The 20,882-nt window shown below is 48.1% G+C and overlaps 3 protein-coding genes across 3 annotated transcripts in view; 2 read left to right on the top strand and 1 right to left on the bottom strand.

The window, feature by feature from the left end:
* The window catches only part of LOC149460654 (uncharacterized), a 76,016-nt gene that overhangs the window by 22,699 nt on the left and 32,435 nt on the right, over positions 1-20,882 (top strand). The window lies entirely within an intron of this gene.
* Positions 1-20,882, bottom strand: part of LOC149460655 (uncharacterized) — a 111,350-nt gene that overhangs the window by 74,401 nt on the left and 16,067 nt on the right. The window contains exon 5 of the mRNA XM_089679394.1: positions 2,103-2,112. Coding sequence (XP_089535520.1) covers positions 2,103-2,112 — 10 coding nt within the window. The remainder of the gene's footprint in view (positions 1-2,102; positions 2,113-20,882) is intronic.
* LOC149460656 (uncharacterized) lies at positions 6,810-19,864 on the top strand. Its single transcript, XM_089679396.1, has 5 exons — positions 6,810-6,878; positions 15,102-15,225; positions 15,342-15,439; positions 15,519-15,725; positions 19,823-19,864. The coding sequence occupies exons 1-5, from the start codon at positions 6,810-6,812 to the stop codon at positions 19,862-19,864; spliced, it is 540 nt and encodes a 179-aa protein (XP_089535522.1).

Below are 20,882 nucleotides of genomic sequence, written 5' to 3'. Positions count from 1 at the left end.
CCTCTCAGGTATCAGAGAATGAGATGGAGGCACCATGGTGAGGCTCTGGGTTCTGCTCCATCCTCCTGAGATTGGCTCCCCACTAGACTTCTTCTTTACAACATAATCCTACAGATCAGGAGACAAATAAAACAATATCAACCACCTGACATCATCTAAATGTGTGCAAAAATAAAATGGTCTATTGACCAGAATAGACAAGAGTGATGTCATGTGACCTCCCAGAATCCTCCTCACCTCTCCGGTCAGGTCTGTGTTTTATTAATAGAGATGAGAGTGGTCATGTGACCTCCCAGAATCCTCCTCACCTCTCCGGTCAGGTCTGTGTTTTATTAATAGAAATATAAGTGATGTCATGTGACCTCCCAGAATCCTCCTCACCTCTCCGGTCAGGTCTGTGTTTTATTAATAGAGATGAGAGTGATGTCATGTGACCTCCCAGAATCCTCCTCACCTCTCCGGTCAGGTCTGTGTTTTATTAATAGAGATAAGAGTGATGTCATGTGACCTCCCAGAATCCTCCTCACCTCTCCGGTCAGCAGGTAGATGATCTCCAGGGTGAGGTTTAGTATCCTCTCAGTCATGTGACTCCGGTCCTCCTCCATCCTCATTGGTGCCATCATGTGATCTATACAGGTCTCCTTGTAGATGGATAACTTTGGGAAATGAAAGTAAGAATGATTTGGATGGTATTGGTCACACAATAATAGGATGTGGATGTGAGGGGGGAATAGGAGGGTTGCTGGACATTGAAGAACTACTCCCCCCATGGGAAGACATTTTGTTTGGACTGTTTAGTGTTTACTACAATTTTGGGGTCCGGGGCCCCTTTTCTCTGTTGGGTTTGTTTGGTCTCTGAACTGGTTTTGATGAGTATTAGATCTGCAGACAAGGAATGATAAATCTGATCCTTCCTATGACTAGTTTGCTCTGAGGCAGTGCTGTGAGGTCAATGTCGGCTCATCATGCAGGGATGGTCACTTTACATCACCCGACGCCCGGGACATGTAGTTCTGGGGGCCGGGCAAGTATTGTGTTTAATCTTTGTCCCTGCTGAGGGCAAGCCGCAGGGCTCTCCTTTCAGATGCCAGCCTCTGCCACCCTGTGTGTGTGAACCTCTCCTGTACCTACTATGCTTCCCCGGCTCTGCTTGCCCATCTGTGGGCCCGGGTCAGCGGGTGTCGGAGGGTAGAGGGGATGGAGGAGAGCAGACAAGTTCACTCCCTTCTTCTCCTGACCCAGAAGTGATGTTATGACAGATTTCCCGACCATCGAGGCCGGCAAAGAATGTAATGCGGTGCGATGTGCACTACATTACATCCAATGGAGTACAGGGGAGACATTGGGGGTCTTTTAGACCCTGGATGTCTCAATAAAGAGAACCTCTCATCAAAAATCATCTCATAGAGGACTTTGTCCCCTTAAGTAAAAATGTTTTTTTTTTTATTGTAAACAATTAAAGTTACACCCAAGTACATAACTCCTCCCCTTAAAAAATGTTGAGGCTCCCCACCCCCACATATATGCACACCCAAACATAAGAGCACACGCTGGAGCGCCTACACGTGATAACATTGATTGTGATACACGTTACATATCGCCGGTCACACCAGAATGAGAGGATAATTCTAGGAGCAGACCTCCTCCGTACTCTATACTGATGACCTAGAAGGGGCTATAAATGTGTCACCTATAGATAATACCGGGGACTAAAGGTTGTCACCATTTCAGCACACACAACTTAAGGTCTGACATGTTGGATATCTATTTACTCGCTGCAACCTCGGCTTTTATATTTTTACACATAAATGGGTCATTTATTGCTTTTTTGTGCCCTGAAATTAACTTGGGTGTATTTTTTGCTGAAATTTGGCATTTCCTAGACTTTGTGATATTTTGTGACATAAAAAAATAGAACTGCCGCTATTTTCTCTAAAGTCTCTACTTTCAGAAAATCAATATTTTGGGGGTTTTGTGTCATCTTTAGGGCTAAAATTATTTTTTAAATGTGCAAAAAATGCAAAAACAGCTCGGAGTGAAAGGGAGAAAGGATAAGCCGGACACTCCCTTTTCCTGAGGAGCAGCCAATCGGTTCTCATTACACTGCAAGGTCTCTCCCCTCCCTGCTAGTCCCGGGTGTGGTGCTGGAGACAGGCGGGGGAGGGGAGGAGGAGATAAACAGCGCAATGTTACACATATTACACATTTAAGTTGCTATAAAACCCCTTTCATTTTTTTTTGTTTACAAACGATTTTATTTTTCAGAGAGTAGACTGAAAATAACAGTACAGCGTCAAACAATGTGTACAGTATTAACAAGGCACACTTGAATCGTACAATTCAGAAAGGCACATCATATAGAAAGGGTAAAAAAGAAGAGAAAGGAAAGGAGAATAGATCCTAAGTACATGAGAAATATAAAGGAAAAGTAGACTGAATGATATGTGTGAACAGGACACGTCAATCAACCTTCAAATGGAATGCCACTATTCATGTAGTAAATGTCTCTGAACCTTCCATGATTCCCATTTTCTATCAGACAAGTGCATCTTGTCCAGTAAGTTATAATGAATTCTCTCCATGAGATCACAGCATCTACTCTATGTAACACAGAGGCCAATGGTACAGTGATAGATTCCCAATGTAGGGCGATAGCCCACAAAGTAGAAATACAAATAGTATGTATCAATGTCATAACATTATCAGGAACCCCCGGGATACGAGCTCCCAATAGGAAGACTGTATAGTCAGACGTACCGGAACACCCACCAGTGAAGTCACCAACTCAGATATCCTGCCCCACACCAAGGATAAAGATGGGCAAGCCCACAACGTGTGTACCAAAGTACCGGTGAGGCCACAGCCCCGGAAACATAACGGGGACGTTTGTGGGTACAAAACGTGTAGCCTTGAGGGGGTATAATACCATCTGGTTAATACCTTGAGGGGTGTCTCATGGACAGAAAGAGATGGAGAGCTCTTACATATGTTATCCACCATGGAATCCCAATCCTCATCCGAAAAGGTGATACCGCTATCCTCCTCCCATTTTTGTCTCTATAAAGGAGGTGAGGGAGAGAGACTGACCAGGAATTGGTGATACAGATCAGAGATAAGACCTTTGCCCCTGGGAGAGTCACGGCTGATACGTTCAGAAATCGGAGATGAAGGTGTAAGGCCAAAATGCGAGTTAAAAAATGTCTAATCTGTGGATAACAATGATATTCACGAAGCAGAACATCAGAAAGTCCGCACATCATATCAAAGGGAATATAAGATCCTCCACTTTGACAGTCAGACAACCTAATAAAGGATCTATCGTACCACCAACGAAACGCATGAGGAGAAGAAAATGCTGTACTAAAGTTAGGGTCACCAAAAAACGATACACCCGGGGAAACAGAAGAGACCAGATTTCATTGAAGTTTCCATCGAGACCAAAGTGTCAATGAATGGCCACAACAGTTATAAAACGTTAACGATCGAGGGAGGATTATGGACCATAAAATACCCGGTAAATAAAATGGGCGTATAGATTGAGATTCAAATCTAACCCCCGGGATCTGGGAGTTAACAGTCGCCCATTGTGATAATTGTGCAAAACACGCTGAAAGGTAATAGAGCCAAAAATTGGGAAGACCGAGGCCCCCCGTCCGTTGTGACCGGTACAAAACCGATGAGGTAAAACGTGGACGTTTATTACACCAAATAAATTGTTAATCAGCCGCTGAAAGCGATCCAGAAACATTTTGGAGACGGAGACTGGAAGTGATGTAAATAGATAAAGTAGTTTAGGCAGAATATTCATTGTGACTGCCGTGACTCTACCCAGGAAGGAGATGGGGTACCCATGGCAAACCTTCAGTAGAGTAGAGAGGGGCCACACACATGGGGGGTAATTAGCAGCAAACATATCTGAGTATCTGGGAGTGAGGTTGACACCTAAATAGGAAATCCGATCCGTGGCCCAACGAAATGGAAAAGAGCTCCGGAGAGAGGCACTCAGGAATCAGGAACATTGATGGCATAACCACTGATTTAGTGACATGAACAGACCTGACACTACAGCAAAGTCGTTCAATACCGCCCATAGATTAGGCAATGATACTAACGGGTTGGTGAGGAAAAGCATTACATCATCAGCATACATACAGATTCTGAAAGGTGAAACCAATAAAGGGTAACCAGAGATCTCCGAATGTGATCTGATTGCAATCACCAAAGGTCCCAACACCAGTGCAAACAATAGGGATGACAGAGGACAACCCTGACGGGTACCTCTACCCAATGTAACAAAGTCAGAGTTACAGCCGGGAAGTCTGATCCTTGTTATGGGAGAGTCATAGAGGGCGAGTATACCAGATAAACACTCATCACTGACACCCATTCTCTGCACCCAGGAAAACAAGGCCAAAGGACACCATCGAAGGCCTTATTAGTGTCCAAACTCAGTAACAAAACTTCTCTGGAGTGCAAATTGGCTCCTGACTAATGTTTAATGTAAGGAGAATGTTGTCACTGATAAATCTGTCCGGGATAAAACCTGATTGGTCTGGAGACACCAAAGCCCCTTTCATTCTTTAACCCCCCCGGACATTCCTAAAGAGCCTCAGATTTATATACATTTTCTGTTACAAAGGAATGTTTCCTTCCTCCTGAGCAGCAATGTAAGGGGCTCTATGCTCCATACTCCTGACCCCGGCACTCCATCATTGTGTTGGCTGCATAGTGTAATGATTGCCCATTGGCTGCCTGTGTAGTGTCATCATTGTCCTTTGTAGGCCATGTATGGTCAGGATGGTCCTTGTCTTGTCTATTTATTGTCAGTGCTGTTTGTTTAGAGGACCATATTACTAGAATTTATCTCCACAATGAGGAGAATGTTCCGGCCCCGGAAGTGGGGGAATGTTCTGCCCCTGAAGGGGTTCATCTGGGTTCCCACACTATATATGTGTGTATCATCATCTGCTGGAGATAAAAGACATCACAGTGACTATGGAGGAAGAGGACAGACATGACTATGGAGGAAGAGGCCGGACGTGACTATGGAGGAAGAGGACGGACGTGACTATGGAGGAAGAGGACGGACGTGACTATGGAGGAAGAGGACGGATGTGACTATGGAGGAAGAGGACGGACGTGACTATGGAGGAAGAGGACGGACGTGACTATGGAGGAAGAGGACGGACGTGACTATGGAGGAAGAGGAAGGACGTGACTATGGAGGAAGAGGACAGACGTGACTATGGAGGAAGAGGCCGGACGTGACTATGGAGGAAGAGGACGGAGGTGACTATGGAGGAGGAGGACGGATGTGACTATGGAGGAAGAGGACGGACGTGACTCTGGAGGAAGAGGACGGACGTGACTCTGGAGGAAGAGGACGGACGTGACTATGGAGGAAGAGGACGGACGTGACTATGGAGGAAGAGGACGGACGTGACTGTGGAGGAAGAGGACGGACGTGACTGTGGAGGAAGAGGACGGACGTGACTGTGGAGGAAGAGGACGGCTGTGACTGTGGAGGAAGAGGACCAACGTGACTGTGGAGGAAGAGGACCAACGTGACTGTGGAGGAAGAGGACGGACATGATGGGGGTTAAATAGGAAAAAACATCTTATTACCTCCTCTGCTGTCACGTCCAGCAACGTCTCTGATATGCTTCCTGTCTGTAGCTGACATCACTTCCTGTCTGTCCCTGACATCACTTCCTGTCTGCATTCCATAGAGACTTCCTGTGTGAGTATAGGTGAGATCAGCACCTTGTGGAGTTCAGAGGAACTGCAGCCCCGAGATCCATCCCATAATCCCCCTTCCTGTATAATATGTACCTTACAGGGATACTACGGGAGATGAAACATTACTGAATAAAGGAAGAAGAAATAAATGTAACTCTTATGTAACCAACTGTTCAACAAACATCTCTTATTACATATAGAAAAGTCTTACAAACACAGAACACAAAATACAAATGTATAGCTAATGAGAGCGATCCCGCCAAACCTGATCCTTCTGGGGGGGACAATGCAAAAATATATATCAATCCACTCATAATGACATCATCTTCTGGGAGTGTCTGCACATCCATCCATTTCACACACATTTCATTGTCTCAGCAGATCTCCTGCAGCCTATTAGCACCCATTTCCCTTTCTATGTCTCAGCAGATCTCCTGCAGCCTATTAGCTCCCATTTCCCTTTCTATGTCACAGCAGATCTCCTGCAGCCTATTAGCTCCCATTTCCCTCTCTATGTCTCAGCGGATCTCCTGCAGCCTATTAGCACCCATTTCCCTTTCTATGTCTCAGCAGATCTCCTGCAGCCTATTAGCACTCATTTCCCTCTCTATGTCTCAGTAGATCTCCTGCAGCCTATTAGCACCCATTTCCCTCTATGTCTCAGTAGATCTCCTGCAGCCTATTAGCACCCATTTCCCTCTATGTCTCAGCAGATCTCCTGCAGCCTATTAGCACCCATTTCCCTCTCTATGTGATACATTACAACAAGCAGTCACAAAGGTAAATGTAAAATAAAAGCAGAGAGGGAGAGAAGGCTGATAAAGCAGCTCATCGATGAGAGGTACATAAGAACATACAATGTCAATACAAAACAGTGACATGGCCATCAATCACAAACGATCGGAGCAGACAGATCGGTGTCATAGGTGTCCCGTGGGTCCTGAACTGCCTCCAGCGCAGGGACAGTAGCAGGGTGTAAAGCAGGTAGGTACTCCAACTTTCTCATTTCTGCTCTGACCTTCATCAGTGCCGGTAACATGGGGGACATAGAAGACAGCCAATGCATGGGAATGGTTCTCCTGGTTGCCCTCAGAATGGAGGTGGAAAGTTTCCTCGCACATTTAGAGAGACCCGAAAAGGTAGACCCAACAGAAAGTAAATGGGCTCAAAAGGGACAGGAGCCAGGAAAAGTAACCACAATGGGGTAAGGACCTCCTCCAAAAGGGTGCAATGGACCGGCAATCCCAAAAAATGTGGAAAAGAGTGTCAGTTGCCATCCCACTAGAAATTCTGAGGGCCCCTCTGCACACTGCTATATACCCTTCAAGCAGACTATGCAATAAATAGGGGTATTTAGTTCACACATATTACAATACATGCTTAAGCTGCCAACTGCATCAAAGTGATCCCTCTATGGCCAGTCCTACTCTGCTCTGCCTACGCAAATGCTACTGTGGACACAATGCCAACATAGGGGAAAAGACACAATGGGGAAGAGCTACAAGGTTCAGGTCTGGCTACTGACCCAACAATACAACAAACAAGAGATCCCTGTGCTCAATCCATACAGCTAGTGCATGCATTTATCCATCAGGTGCTAAAGGGGTGTAACCACATATTAACACTAGAAATTCTTTCTCGGAACCCAAAAAATGGCCGCCACGATATTTCCGGAAAAAACATCAATACGTCACCACATCACGTGCCCCGGAAGCGTTTCATCACATCTGGACTTTTTCAACATATCAATATCCCTGTTGAAAAGTCCGGATGTGACGAAACGCGTCCGGGGCACGTGACGTATTGATGTTTTTTCTGGAAGTATCGTGGTGGCCATTTTTTGGGTTCCGAGACACACGGCTGTTCTCACCCTGGAGACTTCCATCTACCACCTGGCTCTCCTTCAGAGTGGTATGGACTTGATCATATAGTTACCGCTGAGGAATCATGTCGTGTTGTTCATCTGACTATATGGAAGCTGTTCTCATCAAATTTTAATGTAAGTTGCTACAATAAAATGTATTTGTCATATAATATATTTACTGATCCCTGGTCTGTCCATGAGGTCTATGGGAAGTGTTTGGAGAAGATGGTAGACTAAAGCTTGGAGTCTATCTCATCTGTATTATGGATCCTATGCTGATTGTATCTATGTCAGGGTAATTATGCACTTCTTTTATTGTGTGCAGTGGATTTATTAATCGAGGTGTTGGAGTCCTGACATTTCACCATTGCTGTGGCACTTTATTTTGTTGGCATGTGACACGTGTGGCACTATATTATAATACCTGGGATAATACACTATGTTTAGAATCTTTTGTTTTTGAGGTATATGAAGATTCTCTGGAGTATACCATCAATCTTATTCGGGGATATCAATGATTATGAAATCACCTGCAAGAAAAGTTTTTTTTTTTGGACTGTAAATTGACTTTAATTGGATTTTAGGTGTAGTGACACCATATCTGGGTTTATTCTAATCAAGTCTGCTTATCACTATTTGAAATCCCTGACTGCCTTGTGTGTATCCAGTGCAAGTGTCAGATTTCACAGGAGATGCCAGTCAGCAGGTTACAGCAGTCACAGATAGGAGTCATTTCCTCCCTACACAAGGATCTACAGTCCATACACACCCAGCACAAGGCCGGGTCACACTACCAGACGCTTCTCGGGGCTGCAGTTCCTCTGAGCTCCACAAGGTGGGGATCTCACTTCTACCCAGACAGGAAGTCTCTATGGAAGACAGGTAGTGATGTTCGGGACAGACAGGAAGTGATGTCAGACATAGGAAGTCATGTCAGGTACAGACAGGAAGTAGAGAGGAGACGTGGCTGGAAGTGGCAGCAGAGGAGGTAATAAGATGTTATTTTCTATTTACACCCAGTAACCCCCCATCATGTCCATCCTCTTCCTCCACAGTCACATCCATCCTCTTCCTCCATAGTCACGTCCGTCCTCTTCCTCCATAGTCACGTCCGTCCTCTTCCTCCATAGTCACGTCCGTCCTCTTCCTCCATAGTCATGTCCATCCTCTTCCTCCATAGTCATGTCTGTCCTCTTCCTCCATAGTCGTGTCCATTCTCTTCCTCCATAGTCACTTCCATCCTCTTCCTCCATAGTCACGTCCATCCTCTTCCTCCATAGTCATGTCCGTCCTCTTCCTCCATAGTAACTGTGATGTTTTTTATCTCCAGCAGATGATGATACACACATATATAGTGTGGGAACCCAGATTAACCCCTTCAGGGGCAGAACATTCCCCCACTTCCTGGGCCGGAACATTCTCCTCATTGTGGAGAAGTGTCACCTTTCCCACCAATCACTTTCTTACCTCATCAGTCTATATCAAAGGATTATACCACTTTTATAAATGGTGGGGGATGGAGAATCCTATGACATCACACTGACCTCACAGCTCCTCCCAATGTCCCTCCATCCAGAGTCGGAGAATCCTATGACATCACACTGACCTCACAGCTCCTCCTCCCAATGTCCCTCCATCCAGAGTCAGAGAATCCTATGACATCACACTGACCTCACAGCTCCTCCTCCCAATGTCCCTCCATCCAGAGTCAGAGAATCCTATGACATCACACTGACCTCACAGCTCCTCCTCCCAATGTCCCTCCATCCAGAGTCAGAGAATCCTATGACATCACACTGACCTCACAGCTCCTCTTCCCAATGTCCCTCCATCCAGAGTCGGAGAATCCTATGACATCACACCGACCTCACAGCTCCCCCTCCCAATGTCCCTCCATCCAGAGTCGGAGAATCCTATGACATCCCACCGACCTCACAGCTCCTCCTCCCAATGTCCCTCCATCCAGTGTCGGAGAATCCTATGACATCACACCGACCTCACAGCTCCTCCCCCCAATGTCCCTCCATCCAGAGTCAGAGAATCCTATGACATCACACTGACCTCACAGCTCCTGCTCCCAATGTCCCTCCATCCAGAGTCAGAGAATCCTATGACATCACACTGACCTCACAGCTCCTCCTCCCAATGTTCCTTCCATCCAGAGTCAGAGAATCCTATGACATCACACTGACCTCACAGCTCCTCCTCCCAATGTCCCTCCATCCAGAGTCAGAGAATCCTATGACATCACACTGACCTCACAGCTCCTCCTCCTGGGGGGCACAGTCTCTGATGGGGGTGCTGCTTATGATGGAGTGCGGCTTTGAATGAGTGCAGAGCAGTTAAACACAGCACTTTAATTATGCCTTCTCTACTTTCACAGGTAACTGCATTTATCTGCTACCTCCACTCTTAACCAGACAAACGCATTGACTCCTGCTGTTCTTCTCTGGGTAACTGCATTTATCTGCTACCTCCACTCTTAACCAGACAAACGCATTGACTCCTGCTGTTCTTCTCTGGGTAACTGCATTTATCTGCTACCTCCACTCTTAACCAGACAAACGCATTGACTCCTGCTGTTCTTCTCTGGGTAACTGCATTTATCTGCTACCTCCACTCTTAACCAGACAAACGCATTGACTCCTGCTGTTCTTCTCTGGGTAACTGCATTTATCTGCTACCTCCACTCTTAACCAGACAAACGCATTGACTCCTGTTAAATTCTCAACAAATGTTGTAATTATATCTGTGTATCTGTTGACTTGTCCTCACCTCTAGGCGCACTCAGGTTTATGACTGTGGCCTGGTTCCTAAGAAACATCCCCCCTTATTCATGTGAGCCTTATCAGCTTCTAATTGGGGCGGAGTTGAATGCTCATTTGAGCATCTCCCTATAAATTTAGTTCAGCTCATGGGGGAGATCTCTGATGGGGGGCACAGTCTCTGATGGGGGTGCTGCTTATGATGGAGTGCGGCTTTGAATGAGTGCAGAGCAGTTAAACACAGCAGGTGAACTAAAGCAGGAGAACTTAAGCAGCAGGAAGACACAACAACAGCAAGAAACTCTACTGCATGCTGGACAGACTGCAAGGAAACACACTGGGAAATATCTTTTACATACCTGAGTCCCACTCCGTGTACCTTTTATATAATACACCCCTCTTCTCCTCTTCATACTACTATCCTCTGTTCCCAAATCTCATTTCTTTACCCCTCTGCTCCACCCCAAAAAATTGTACATCTACCCCTCATTGCTATCATCTCCCTACTATTGCTTTCATCACCTCCCCAAAATGCCTCTTCCACTCCTCCTTCTCATTTTCCTCTCCTCTGTTCCCAAAATCCATTCACTATATCCCTCTGCTCCTCCCAAACATTTGTATATTGTGCCCTCACTGCTTCCCTCGCCCCTCTATGGCACCTACCACCTCCTCCTATTACTCCGCTCTCCCACTGACCCCAACACCTCCACTAGTAGTTTCTCACGCTCCTGCACATCCCGCTCCCATGCCACCTTTCTCACCCTTCTCCTCCTCATAACCGCGGGGGACATCTCCCCGAATCCTGGCCCTCCACCACCTCCCTTACCCGCACAAAACCCTCCCGCCTCCACGTCCTGCCGCAACCCCCGCAACTTAGTATCTGTCCCCCTGCTCCCTAAAATCTCCCCCCCGTTTTCATGTGCACTCCTGAACGCCCGATCGGTGTGCAACAAGCTTACCGCCATCCACGACCTCTTTGTTTCCCGCTCCCTCAACCTCCTGGCGATTACGGAAACCTGGATCCAGCCCACTGACTCTACCTCCCCTGCTGCACTCTCCTACGGCGGTCTCACCTGGACCCACTCACCCAGGCCCAACGGTCGTAAAGGTGGTGGGGTTGGCCTGCTCCTGTCACCGCTGAGCACCTTCCGAGTCCTCCCAAACCCCCCCTCCCTATCCTTCTCCTCCTTCGAGGCCCACTGCGTCCGACTATTCTCCCCAACCCCCCTAAAGATTGCTGTGATATACCGGCCTCCTGGATCCATACCCCGCTTCCTGGAAGACTTCTCCTCCTGGCTACCCTTCTTCCTCTCCTCTGAGCTACCCACTATCATCCTTGGGGATTTCAACATCCCTGTCAACCTCGACAACCCGGACACAGCCCGTCTCCTCCACTTAACCTCCTCCTTTGCACTTGCACAGTGCATACAATCCACCACCCACTCCGACGGTAATATCCTTGATCTTGTCTTCTCCAACCGCTGCGCTCCCCACAACCTCACTAACACCCCCTTCCCTCTCTCTGACCACAACCTGATTACCTTCTCTATCTCCTCATCCTCCAATGCCTACCCCTCCAAATGTCACACTACTACCAGCCGTAACCTCCGCAACCTTAACCCTGCCTCCCTCCACTCCGCAGTTGATCAACTCCATGACCACATCCTCCCCCTGTCCTGCCCCGACTTGGCTATGACCGCCTACAACAATGCGCTGTCAACAGCCCTTGACTCACTAGCGCCTTTAACCACACGCAACATCAGACCCCGACCGCTCCAGCCCTGGCAGACTGATCACACCAAAACCCTCAAACGACACAGTCGTGCCCTGGAGCGACTATGGCGCAAAACCAAATCCCAACAAGCCTTCACCCGATACAAATCTGCCTTCCACACCTACACCTCCTCCCTCCATACTGCCAAACAAGCCTACTTCCTGACCCTCATCAAGGCCCTCTCCTCCAATCCTCGCCGACTCTTCTCCACCTTCAACTCTCTACTCTCGCCACCCCCACCTCCACCCAGCACCTCACTCACTGCCCTTGAGATTGCCAATCACTTCAAAAACAAGATTGACACAATTCGCAAGGACATTGCCGCAACTCACACGCCTTCTCAACCCGTCCCCTCTCACACAGCTACCCCCTCATCCCCCCTCCCCCTCGACATAACCCACAGGGACTTCGTCGCTGCTCAAACTCCCTCCAACCCCCTTCCCCCTCACTCAGCTACCCCCTCATCACCCCTCTCCCACGGCCCCACCACTGCTCTGACCTCCTCTCCCACCCCACCCTACATTCCTCATACTGAAGCTCCCCCAACACTCCGCACCTTTGACCTTACTACCATCGAGGAAGTCTCCAAGATCCTCTCTGATGCCCGCCTCACCACCTGCCCCCTTGACCCTATCCCCTCACAACTCCTACAACCTCCCTCCCCCTCCATCCTACGCTCCCTCACTTACATCTTCAATCTCTCCCTCTCCTCCGGCACTTTCCCTTCCCCTCTGAAACATGCACACATCACCCCCATACTTAAAAAGCCCTCCCTGGACCCCAATGACCCGAACAACCTCAGACCCATCTCCCTGCTCCCATTTACATCTAAACTCCTCGAGCGCCTAGTCTACACCCGCCTATGCTCTCACCTCAACGACAACAACCTCCTCGATCCCCTACAGTCCGGCTTCCGTCCCCTACACTCCACCGAAACTGCCTTACTCAAACTCTCCAACGACCTGCTAACCGCCAAAGCTAATGGCCACTATTCAGTGCTCCTACTCCTTGACCTCTCTGCGGCCTTCGACACAGTCGACCACCCCCTCCTCCTCAAAAAACTACACTCCCTCGGCCTCAGAGATTCTGCTCTCTCCTGGCTCTCATCCTACCTGTCACAACGCTCTTTCAGCGTTACCTATAATGCCACCACCTCCCTCTCACTCCCCCTCTCTGTTGGGGTCCCTCAAGGCTCTGTCCTCGGGCCCCTTCTCTTCTCCATCTACACCTCCTCCCTTGGCCAACTCATACACTCTCACGGCTTCAACTACCACCTCTATGCCGACGACACACAAATCTATCTCTCAACCCCCCACCTCACCCCCTCGGTCTCCACCCGAATCACACACCTGTTGAGCGACATATCAGACTGGATGTCGCTCCACTTCCTTAAACTGAACCTCTCCAAAACCGAGTTTCTTGTCTTCCCTCCAGCCCGGACACCACCCCCCATTGACTTCTCCATCATGTCCAACAACGCCACCATCAATCCCGCCCCGCAGGCCAGAGTACTTGGTGTCATTTTGGACTCCAACCTATCCTTCCAGCCCCAAGTCCACTCTTTAACAAACTCGTGCAGACTCCACCTCCGCAACATCGCCAAAATCCGCACGTTCCTAACTCCAGAAACCACTAAACAGCTCATCCACTCCCTCATCATATCACGACTCGACTACTGCAACTCCCTCCTCACTGGCCTGCCTCGCCGCTGGCTATCCCCGCTTCAGTCCATCCTGAATACGGCTGCCAGACTCATTCACCTTTCCAACCGCTCCGTTTCCGCCACCCCCCTCTGCCAATCCCTCCACTGGCTTCCGATTGCGCAACGGATCAAATTCAAAATCCTAACGCTGACGTACAAAGCTGTCCACCATACTGCCCCGAACTACATCTCTGACCTAATATCCAAGTACCGCCCAACACGCACACTCCGCTCCTCACAAGACCTCCTTCTCTCTAGTTCCCTGGTCTCCTCCTCCCATGCCCGCCTCCAGGACTTCTCCAGGGTGTCACCCATCCTCTGGAACTCCCTGCCCCAACCCATCAGATTATCACCTACTCTCCTCTCCTTTAGGCGCACCCTGAAAACCCATCTCTTCAGGGAAGCCTACCCCGCCCCCTGCTAACTTGCCGACCTCCTCCACTCTTCCTACCACTCCATCCCCCACAGCTATCTCCTCCTGTGCCACCATCCCCTCCCTCCTAGATTGTAAGCTTGAAAGAGCAGGGCCCTCGATACCCTCATGTTTTGCATTGTATTGGTATTGTTCTGTCACATGTTCTGTCCCCCTTTATAATGTACAGCGCTGAGCGAACTATTGGCGCTTTATAAATACTGTATAATAATAATAATAATCCAGAGTCAGAGAATCCTATGACATCACACTGACCTCACAGCTCCTCCTCCCAATGTCCCTTCATCCAGAGTCAGAGAATCCTATGACATCACACTGACCTCACAGCTCTTCTCCCCAATGTCCCTCCATCTTGCTTTTTTCTGATTCTCTTAGGATGTGGGGTCGCTTGGTATCCTCACATGTAAAGTGGGACTGTTGGTCCTGCGTTGTATGTAATGACATCAGAATGCTGCAACAAGCCTATACCCTGCGTAGTGTGGGGGTTCTGTGGGGGGAAATTATACCTCAGCCTGAAGTGGGGCTTTAATAAAATGGAGACCTGAATGGAGAGGTGAGGAGGATTCTGGGAATATCATTTGATGTGACTATTTGTGTTCAGATGTAGAGTTTTCCTCCTGTGAAGTCTGGAGATCATATGACATCACATTGCCTCCACCTCCCTCCCTGATAGAAGAGAGAAAGAAGAAGAAGATTCTAGAAGTCACCAGAGAGATCACTGAGCTGCTGACAGGAGAGGTGAGCGGTGCCGGGAATTCTGGGACATTCTCCAGTAACAGACAAGGGATGTGTCTGGATGGTGACTGTATCATTGTGTGTGTCAGGTTCCTATAAGGTGTCAGGGTGTCACTGTCTATTTCTCCATGGAGGAGTGGGAGTATTTAGAAGGACACAAGGATCTCTACAAGGACGTCATGATGGACAATCAGCCGCCCCTCACATCACCGGGTAAGAGGAGACTTTATTGTAAAGGAGAGAGCAGTACGGAGGATCCACCTAGATCCCCCATCATCTGATAAACACATAGAAACAATGGATTCAGTCAGTGTGTGTGTTTCCTACAGATGGATCCAGTCATGGGAACCCATCAGAGAGATGTCCCCGTCCTCTGTATTCCCGGGATTCCACACAGGAAGGTCACACCATCCCTCACCATCATCAGGTAGATGATGACAATTATTGGTAGTTGTGATTTATACATAGCATGTTTGTTACAATGAATGTTTTATTATATCTTTCAGAGTGGAATCCTCGGGGATGATAATATTGATGTTAAAGAAGAGTATAAAGAGGAGGATGAGGAGTATGGAGTGATGGAGGAGTTTTCAAAAGGACACAAGGATATGATGGAGCCACCTAATACCAGGAACCCAACAGAGAGATGTCCCCGTCCTCTGTATTCCCGGGATTCCACACAGGGAGATCACACCATCCCTCACTATTACAAGGTTGGTGGGATGGAGAATCTAGAACATGGACTTGTAGAGACTATGGGCTCCAATCACAAAGCGGTATCTTCCCGTATCCCAGTATGTAGTAAGATGCTGCATTCTGTTTTTTAGTAGTGAAGCCTGCGGGGAATTTACCACTGGTGTCCATAGCAACACTTGTAAATAGCTCGTTGTTAAGGAGAGGTCGCCAGTGTCCCCAACAACCAGTAAACAAGGAGCGGATGGCTGCCAGGTTCCACGCTGACAGCTGTGACAGGTCTGGTATGGATTTTGATGAGAATCCCCGATGCCAAAATAATAAAAAAAAAGGCGTGGGTTCCCCTTCAAAATCAAAACCAGATCCTTAGTGAGTGCCCACCTTCCTCCTGAACCATACCAGGCCACATATCCTCAACATGGGGTGGGTGCTCTGCCCCCCCAAAAGCACCTTATCCCCATGTTGATGTAGACAAGGGTCCCTTCCCCACAACCCTGGGCAGTGGTTGTGGGGGGCTGTGGGTGGAGGACTTATTGGAATCTGGAAGCCACCTTTAACAAGGAGGCCCCCACATCCCAGCCCCCCCACAATGTGAATGAGTATAGAGTACAGGTGAAACTCAAAAAATGAGAATATGGTGCAAAAGTTCATTTATTTCAGTGCAGCAACTTAAAAGGTGAAACTAATATATGAGACTCATTACATGCAAAGCAAGATAGTTCCAGCCGTGATTTGTCATCATTGTGATGATTATGGCTTACAGCTCATGAAAACCCCAAATCCACAATCTCAGAAAATGAGAATATTGTGAAAAGGTGGAATATTCTCGGCTCAAAGTGTCCCACTCTAATCAGATAATTCAGCCATAACACCTGCAAAGGGTTCCTGAGCCTTTAAATGGTCTCTCAGTCTGGTTCAGTAGGAATCACAATCATAGGAAAGACTGCTGACCTGACACCATCACTGACACCCTCCATAAGGAGGGAAAGCCTCAAAAGGGAATTGCAGAAGAAGTTGGATGTTCCCAAAGTGTTGTATCAAAGCACATTAATAGAAAGTTATGTGGAAGGGAAAAGTGTGGAAGAAAAAGGTGCACAAGCAGCAGGGATGACCGCAGCCTGGAGAGGATTGTCAGGAAAATGCCATTCAAAAGTGTTGGGGGCTTTCACAAGGAGTGGACTGAGGCTGGAGTCAGTGCATCAAGAGCCACCACACACAGACAGATCCTGGACATGGGCTTCTAATGTCGTATTCCTCTTGTCAAGCCGCTCCTGAACAACAAACAACGTCAGAAGCGTGTTACCTGGGCTAAAGAAAAACAGACCTGGTCTGCTGCTCAGTGGTCCAAAGTCCTTTTTTTCTGGTGAGGCAACTTTTGCATCTCATTTGGAAACCAAGGACCCCGAGTATGGAGGAATAATAGAGAGGCCCAAGGACCCCGAGTATGGAGGAAGAATGGAGAGGCCCAAGGACCCTGAGTATGAAGGAAGAATGGAGATACTCAAGGACCCCGAGTATGGAGGAAGAATGGAGAGGCCCAAGGACCCCGAGTATGAAGGAAGAATGGAGATACCCAAGGACCCCGAGTATGGAGGAAGAATGGAGAGGCCCCAGGACCCCGAGTATGGAGGAAGAATGGAGAGGCCCAAGGACCCCGAGTATGGAGGAAGAATGGAGAGGCCCAAGGACCCAGAGTATGGAGGAAGAATGGAGAGGCACAAGGACCCCGAGTATAGAGGAAGAATGGAGAGGCACAAGGACCCCGAGTATGGAAGAAGAATGGAGAGGCCCAAGGACCCCGAGTATGGAGGAAGAATGGAGAGGCCCAAGGACCCAGAGTATGGAGGAAGAATGGAGGGGCCCAAGGACCCCGAGTATGGAGGAAGAATGGAGAGGCCCAAGGACCCCGAGTATGGAGGAAGAATGGAGAGGCCCAAGGACCCAGAGTATGGAGGAAGAATGGAGAGGCCCAAGGACCCCAAGTATGGAGGAAGAATGGAGAGGCTCAAGGAGCCCAAGTATGGAGGAAGTATGGGTAGGCACAAGGACCCCGAGTATGGAGGAAGAATGGAGAGGCCCAAGGAGCCCAAGTATGGAGGAAGAATGGAGAGGCACAAGGACCCCGAGTATGGAGGAAGAATGGAGAGGCCCAAGGACCCCGAGTATGGAGGAAGAATGGAGAGGCACAAGAAGCCCGAGTATGGAGGAAGAATGGAGAGGCACAAGGACCCCGAGTATGGAGGAAGAATGGAGAGGCACAAGGACCCCGAGTATGGAGGAAGAATGGAGAGGCACAAGGACCCCGAGTATGGAGGAAGAATGGAGAGGCACAAGGACCCCGAGTATGGAGGAAGAATGGAGAGGCACAAGGACCCCGAGTATGGAGGAAGAATGGAGAGGAACATACTGCAAGATGCTTGAAGTCCAGTGTGAGGTTCCCACAGTCTGTGTTGATTTGGGGAGCCATGTCATCTGCTGGTGTTGGCCCACTGTGCTTCATTAAGTCCAGGGTCAATGCAGCCGTCTACCAGGAGATTTTGGAGCACTTCATGCTTCCTTCTGCAGACCAGCTTTATGGGGATGCTGACTTCATTTTCCAGCAGGACTTGGCTCCGCCCACACTGCCAAAAGCACCAAAACCTGGTTCAATGACCGTGGGATTACTGTGCTTGATTGGCCAGCAAACTCGCCTGACCTGAACCCCATAGAGAATCTATGGGGCATTGCCAAGAGAAAGATGAGAGACATGAGATGGAACAATGCAGAAGAGCTGAAGGCCGCTATTGAAGCATCCTGGTCTTCCATAACACCTCAGCAGTGCCACAGGCTGATAGCTTCCATGCCACGCCGCATTGAGGCAGTAATTGCTGCAAAAGGGGCCCAAACCAAGTACTGAGTACATATGCAGCTTCTACTTTTCAGAGGTGCGATATTGTTCTATGTACAATCCGTGTTTTATTGATTGCATGGAATATTCTCATTTTCTGAGATTGTGGATTTGGGGTTTTCATGAGCTGTAAGCCATAATCACCACAATGATGACAAATCACGGCTTGAACTATCTTGCTTTGCATGGAATGAGTCTCATATATTAGTTTCACCTTTTAAGTTGCTGCACTGAAATAAATGAACTTTTGCACCAGATTCTCATTTTTCCAGTTACACCTGTACATAGCACCCCTATTCATTCCCCAAAAAAAGTGTAGTGTAAAAAAACTCGAAGTCATTTTTGGCAAAACACAAATAAAGAACAATATCCCCCTGATGTAGATCCATCGATGATCCAATCACAATACTCGCTGTCATTGTTGACTCGAAGAAAAAACAAAGCTCCACTCCTGCCGTCTGACAGCTCCGCCGCCTCCCACTTCTAAATAAACTAAGGAGCGCTACCACCCTGTGACATCACTGGGTGGCCTTGCCCTCTTGTGACATCACCAATACAACATGCCCGGTCAGTGACGTCACCGAGTGGCACCGTCCCTTAGTATATTTAGTGGCAGGAGGCAGCAGAGCTGTCAGACAGAGGGGAGTCTTCATTGGGAGCGGAGCTTTTCTTTCCAAGTCAGCGGTGACAGCGAGCATCGTGATTGGTGATGGATCTACACCGGGGGGGACATTTTTGCTTTATTTTTGCTTTTTTAATAAAGGACTTATCAAAAACTGCCTGCTGTCTTTAACAGAATACTTTTTTGGGGTGAATAATTAGGGGCACCATGTACTCCATACTCATTTACATGGGGTGAAGGATCTGAGGGCCCCCTTGTTAAATTTTGTAAGTCCTCTGCCTGCAAACCCCCACAGCCACTAGCCTGGGTTGTAGGGAAGAGTCCATTGTCCCCATCAACATGGACAAGGTGCTCTGAGGGAGCAAAGCCCCCCCTTGCAACAGAACATCCACTCCATGTTAAGGACACGTGGCCTGGTATGTTTCAGGAGGGGGGGTTACTTTCTCATCCCCCTGTTTACTGACCTGCCGAGCTGCATGCTCAGATAGGGGTCTAGTATGTATTTCTTTTTTTTTGGCAAGGGGTCCCCCTCAAAATCCATACCAGACCCGGGATGGGACCCCACGCCATTTTCTTAATATTTCATTGCCGGTAATTCTTTTTTTTAGATTCATCTTTTGGTTAGGACGCAGTGGCCGCTCGCTCCCTAACAACCATGTTGTTTACTGGTTGTTAAGGATGCCAGCGGCCGCCCACTCTTTACCAAGCAGTACACATTTCCTGAATGCCGCATGTCTCCACCACTAATTAATGACCGCATGCATTTCATTCTTTATTTCCTTCTGTGAATGTAACGCCTGTTCATGCGGTATTTACTGAGCGTGTTCAGTGTTTGTGGTCAATACCGCAACACGGGATAGGAAATGGACAGTTTCAGGATGGCATGCGGTATTTAGGGGAAATGTACCCACATATCACATGTGATCTGCTTCTGTGAAGGGAGACAATGTGTGGATTTTGTGTGTGATGTCACAATCATAAATCTTACATTTTACAGATGATATTTTCTCTCATTTCCTTGATTTAGAGTGGAGATCCAATCGATATAGAATTTGAGGTGAAAGCAGAAGAAGAAGAGGCGTATGTGAGGGATGATCAGCAGTCTATGGAGGAGGATGGAATAACGGGGACATTTATAGAGGAGGACACTCCTACAGAGATCAGCACAGGTGGGTCATGAACACTAAATCCATTCCTCCACCCATACTGCTCACTGATTGGTCCAGAGTAGGGCGGGGACTGGGTGATATCAGCCTGTAATCCCCTGGTCACTTTCCTGAGCTGTGTTCCCCGTCCTGTATTCCTGGATTTCTCTCGGATAATCTTCCTTCTCTGTGCTGCAGACACAATTTATGTATCAGTTCTGGTTGTTTCCTCACTCTCTGACTAAGGTCCCTGAATAAAGAAATGACCTGGTAGGAGATCAGAGGAGCCATTTCCTAGTTCCCTTGAGGGTGGAATTGTAAGCTCCTCAGAGACCAAGCTGCCTGATGTGGGCGGAGTCCTCTGGTTTGGGGGAACCAATCAGCTCCTGTCTAGTAATCCTCTTTGTCTTTGTATTTTAGTCCATGGCCGGGAGATGAGGAAAACCTCCGAGGATTGTCTCACTTTGTCTCCAGACTGGAAAGTAGAAGATGAGGACATCACACAGTATAGTCCAGGAGAAAA

The sequence above is a fragment of the Staurois parvus genome, unplaced genomic scaffold, assembly GCF_062004578.1.
Source record: "Staurois parvus isolate SC_StPar_1 unplaced genomic scaffold, SC_StPar_1.0 ptg000223l, whole genome shotgun sequence".
Taxonomy (NCBI): Eukaryota; Metazoa; Chordata; class Amphibia; order Anura; family Ranidae; genus Staurois; species Staurois parvus.
Note: the sequence above shows the minus strand (reverse complement) of the source record. Positions and strands in the feature narration are given on the sequence as shown.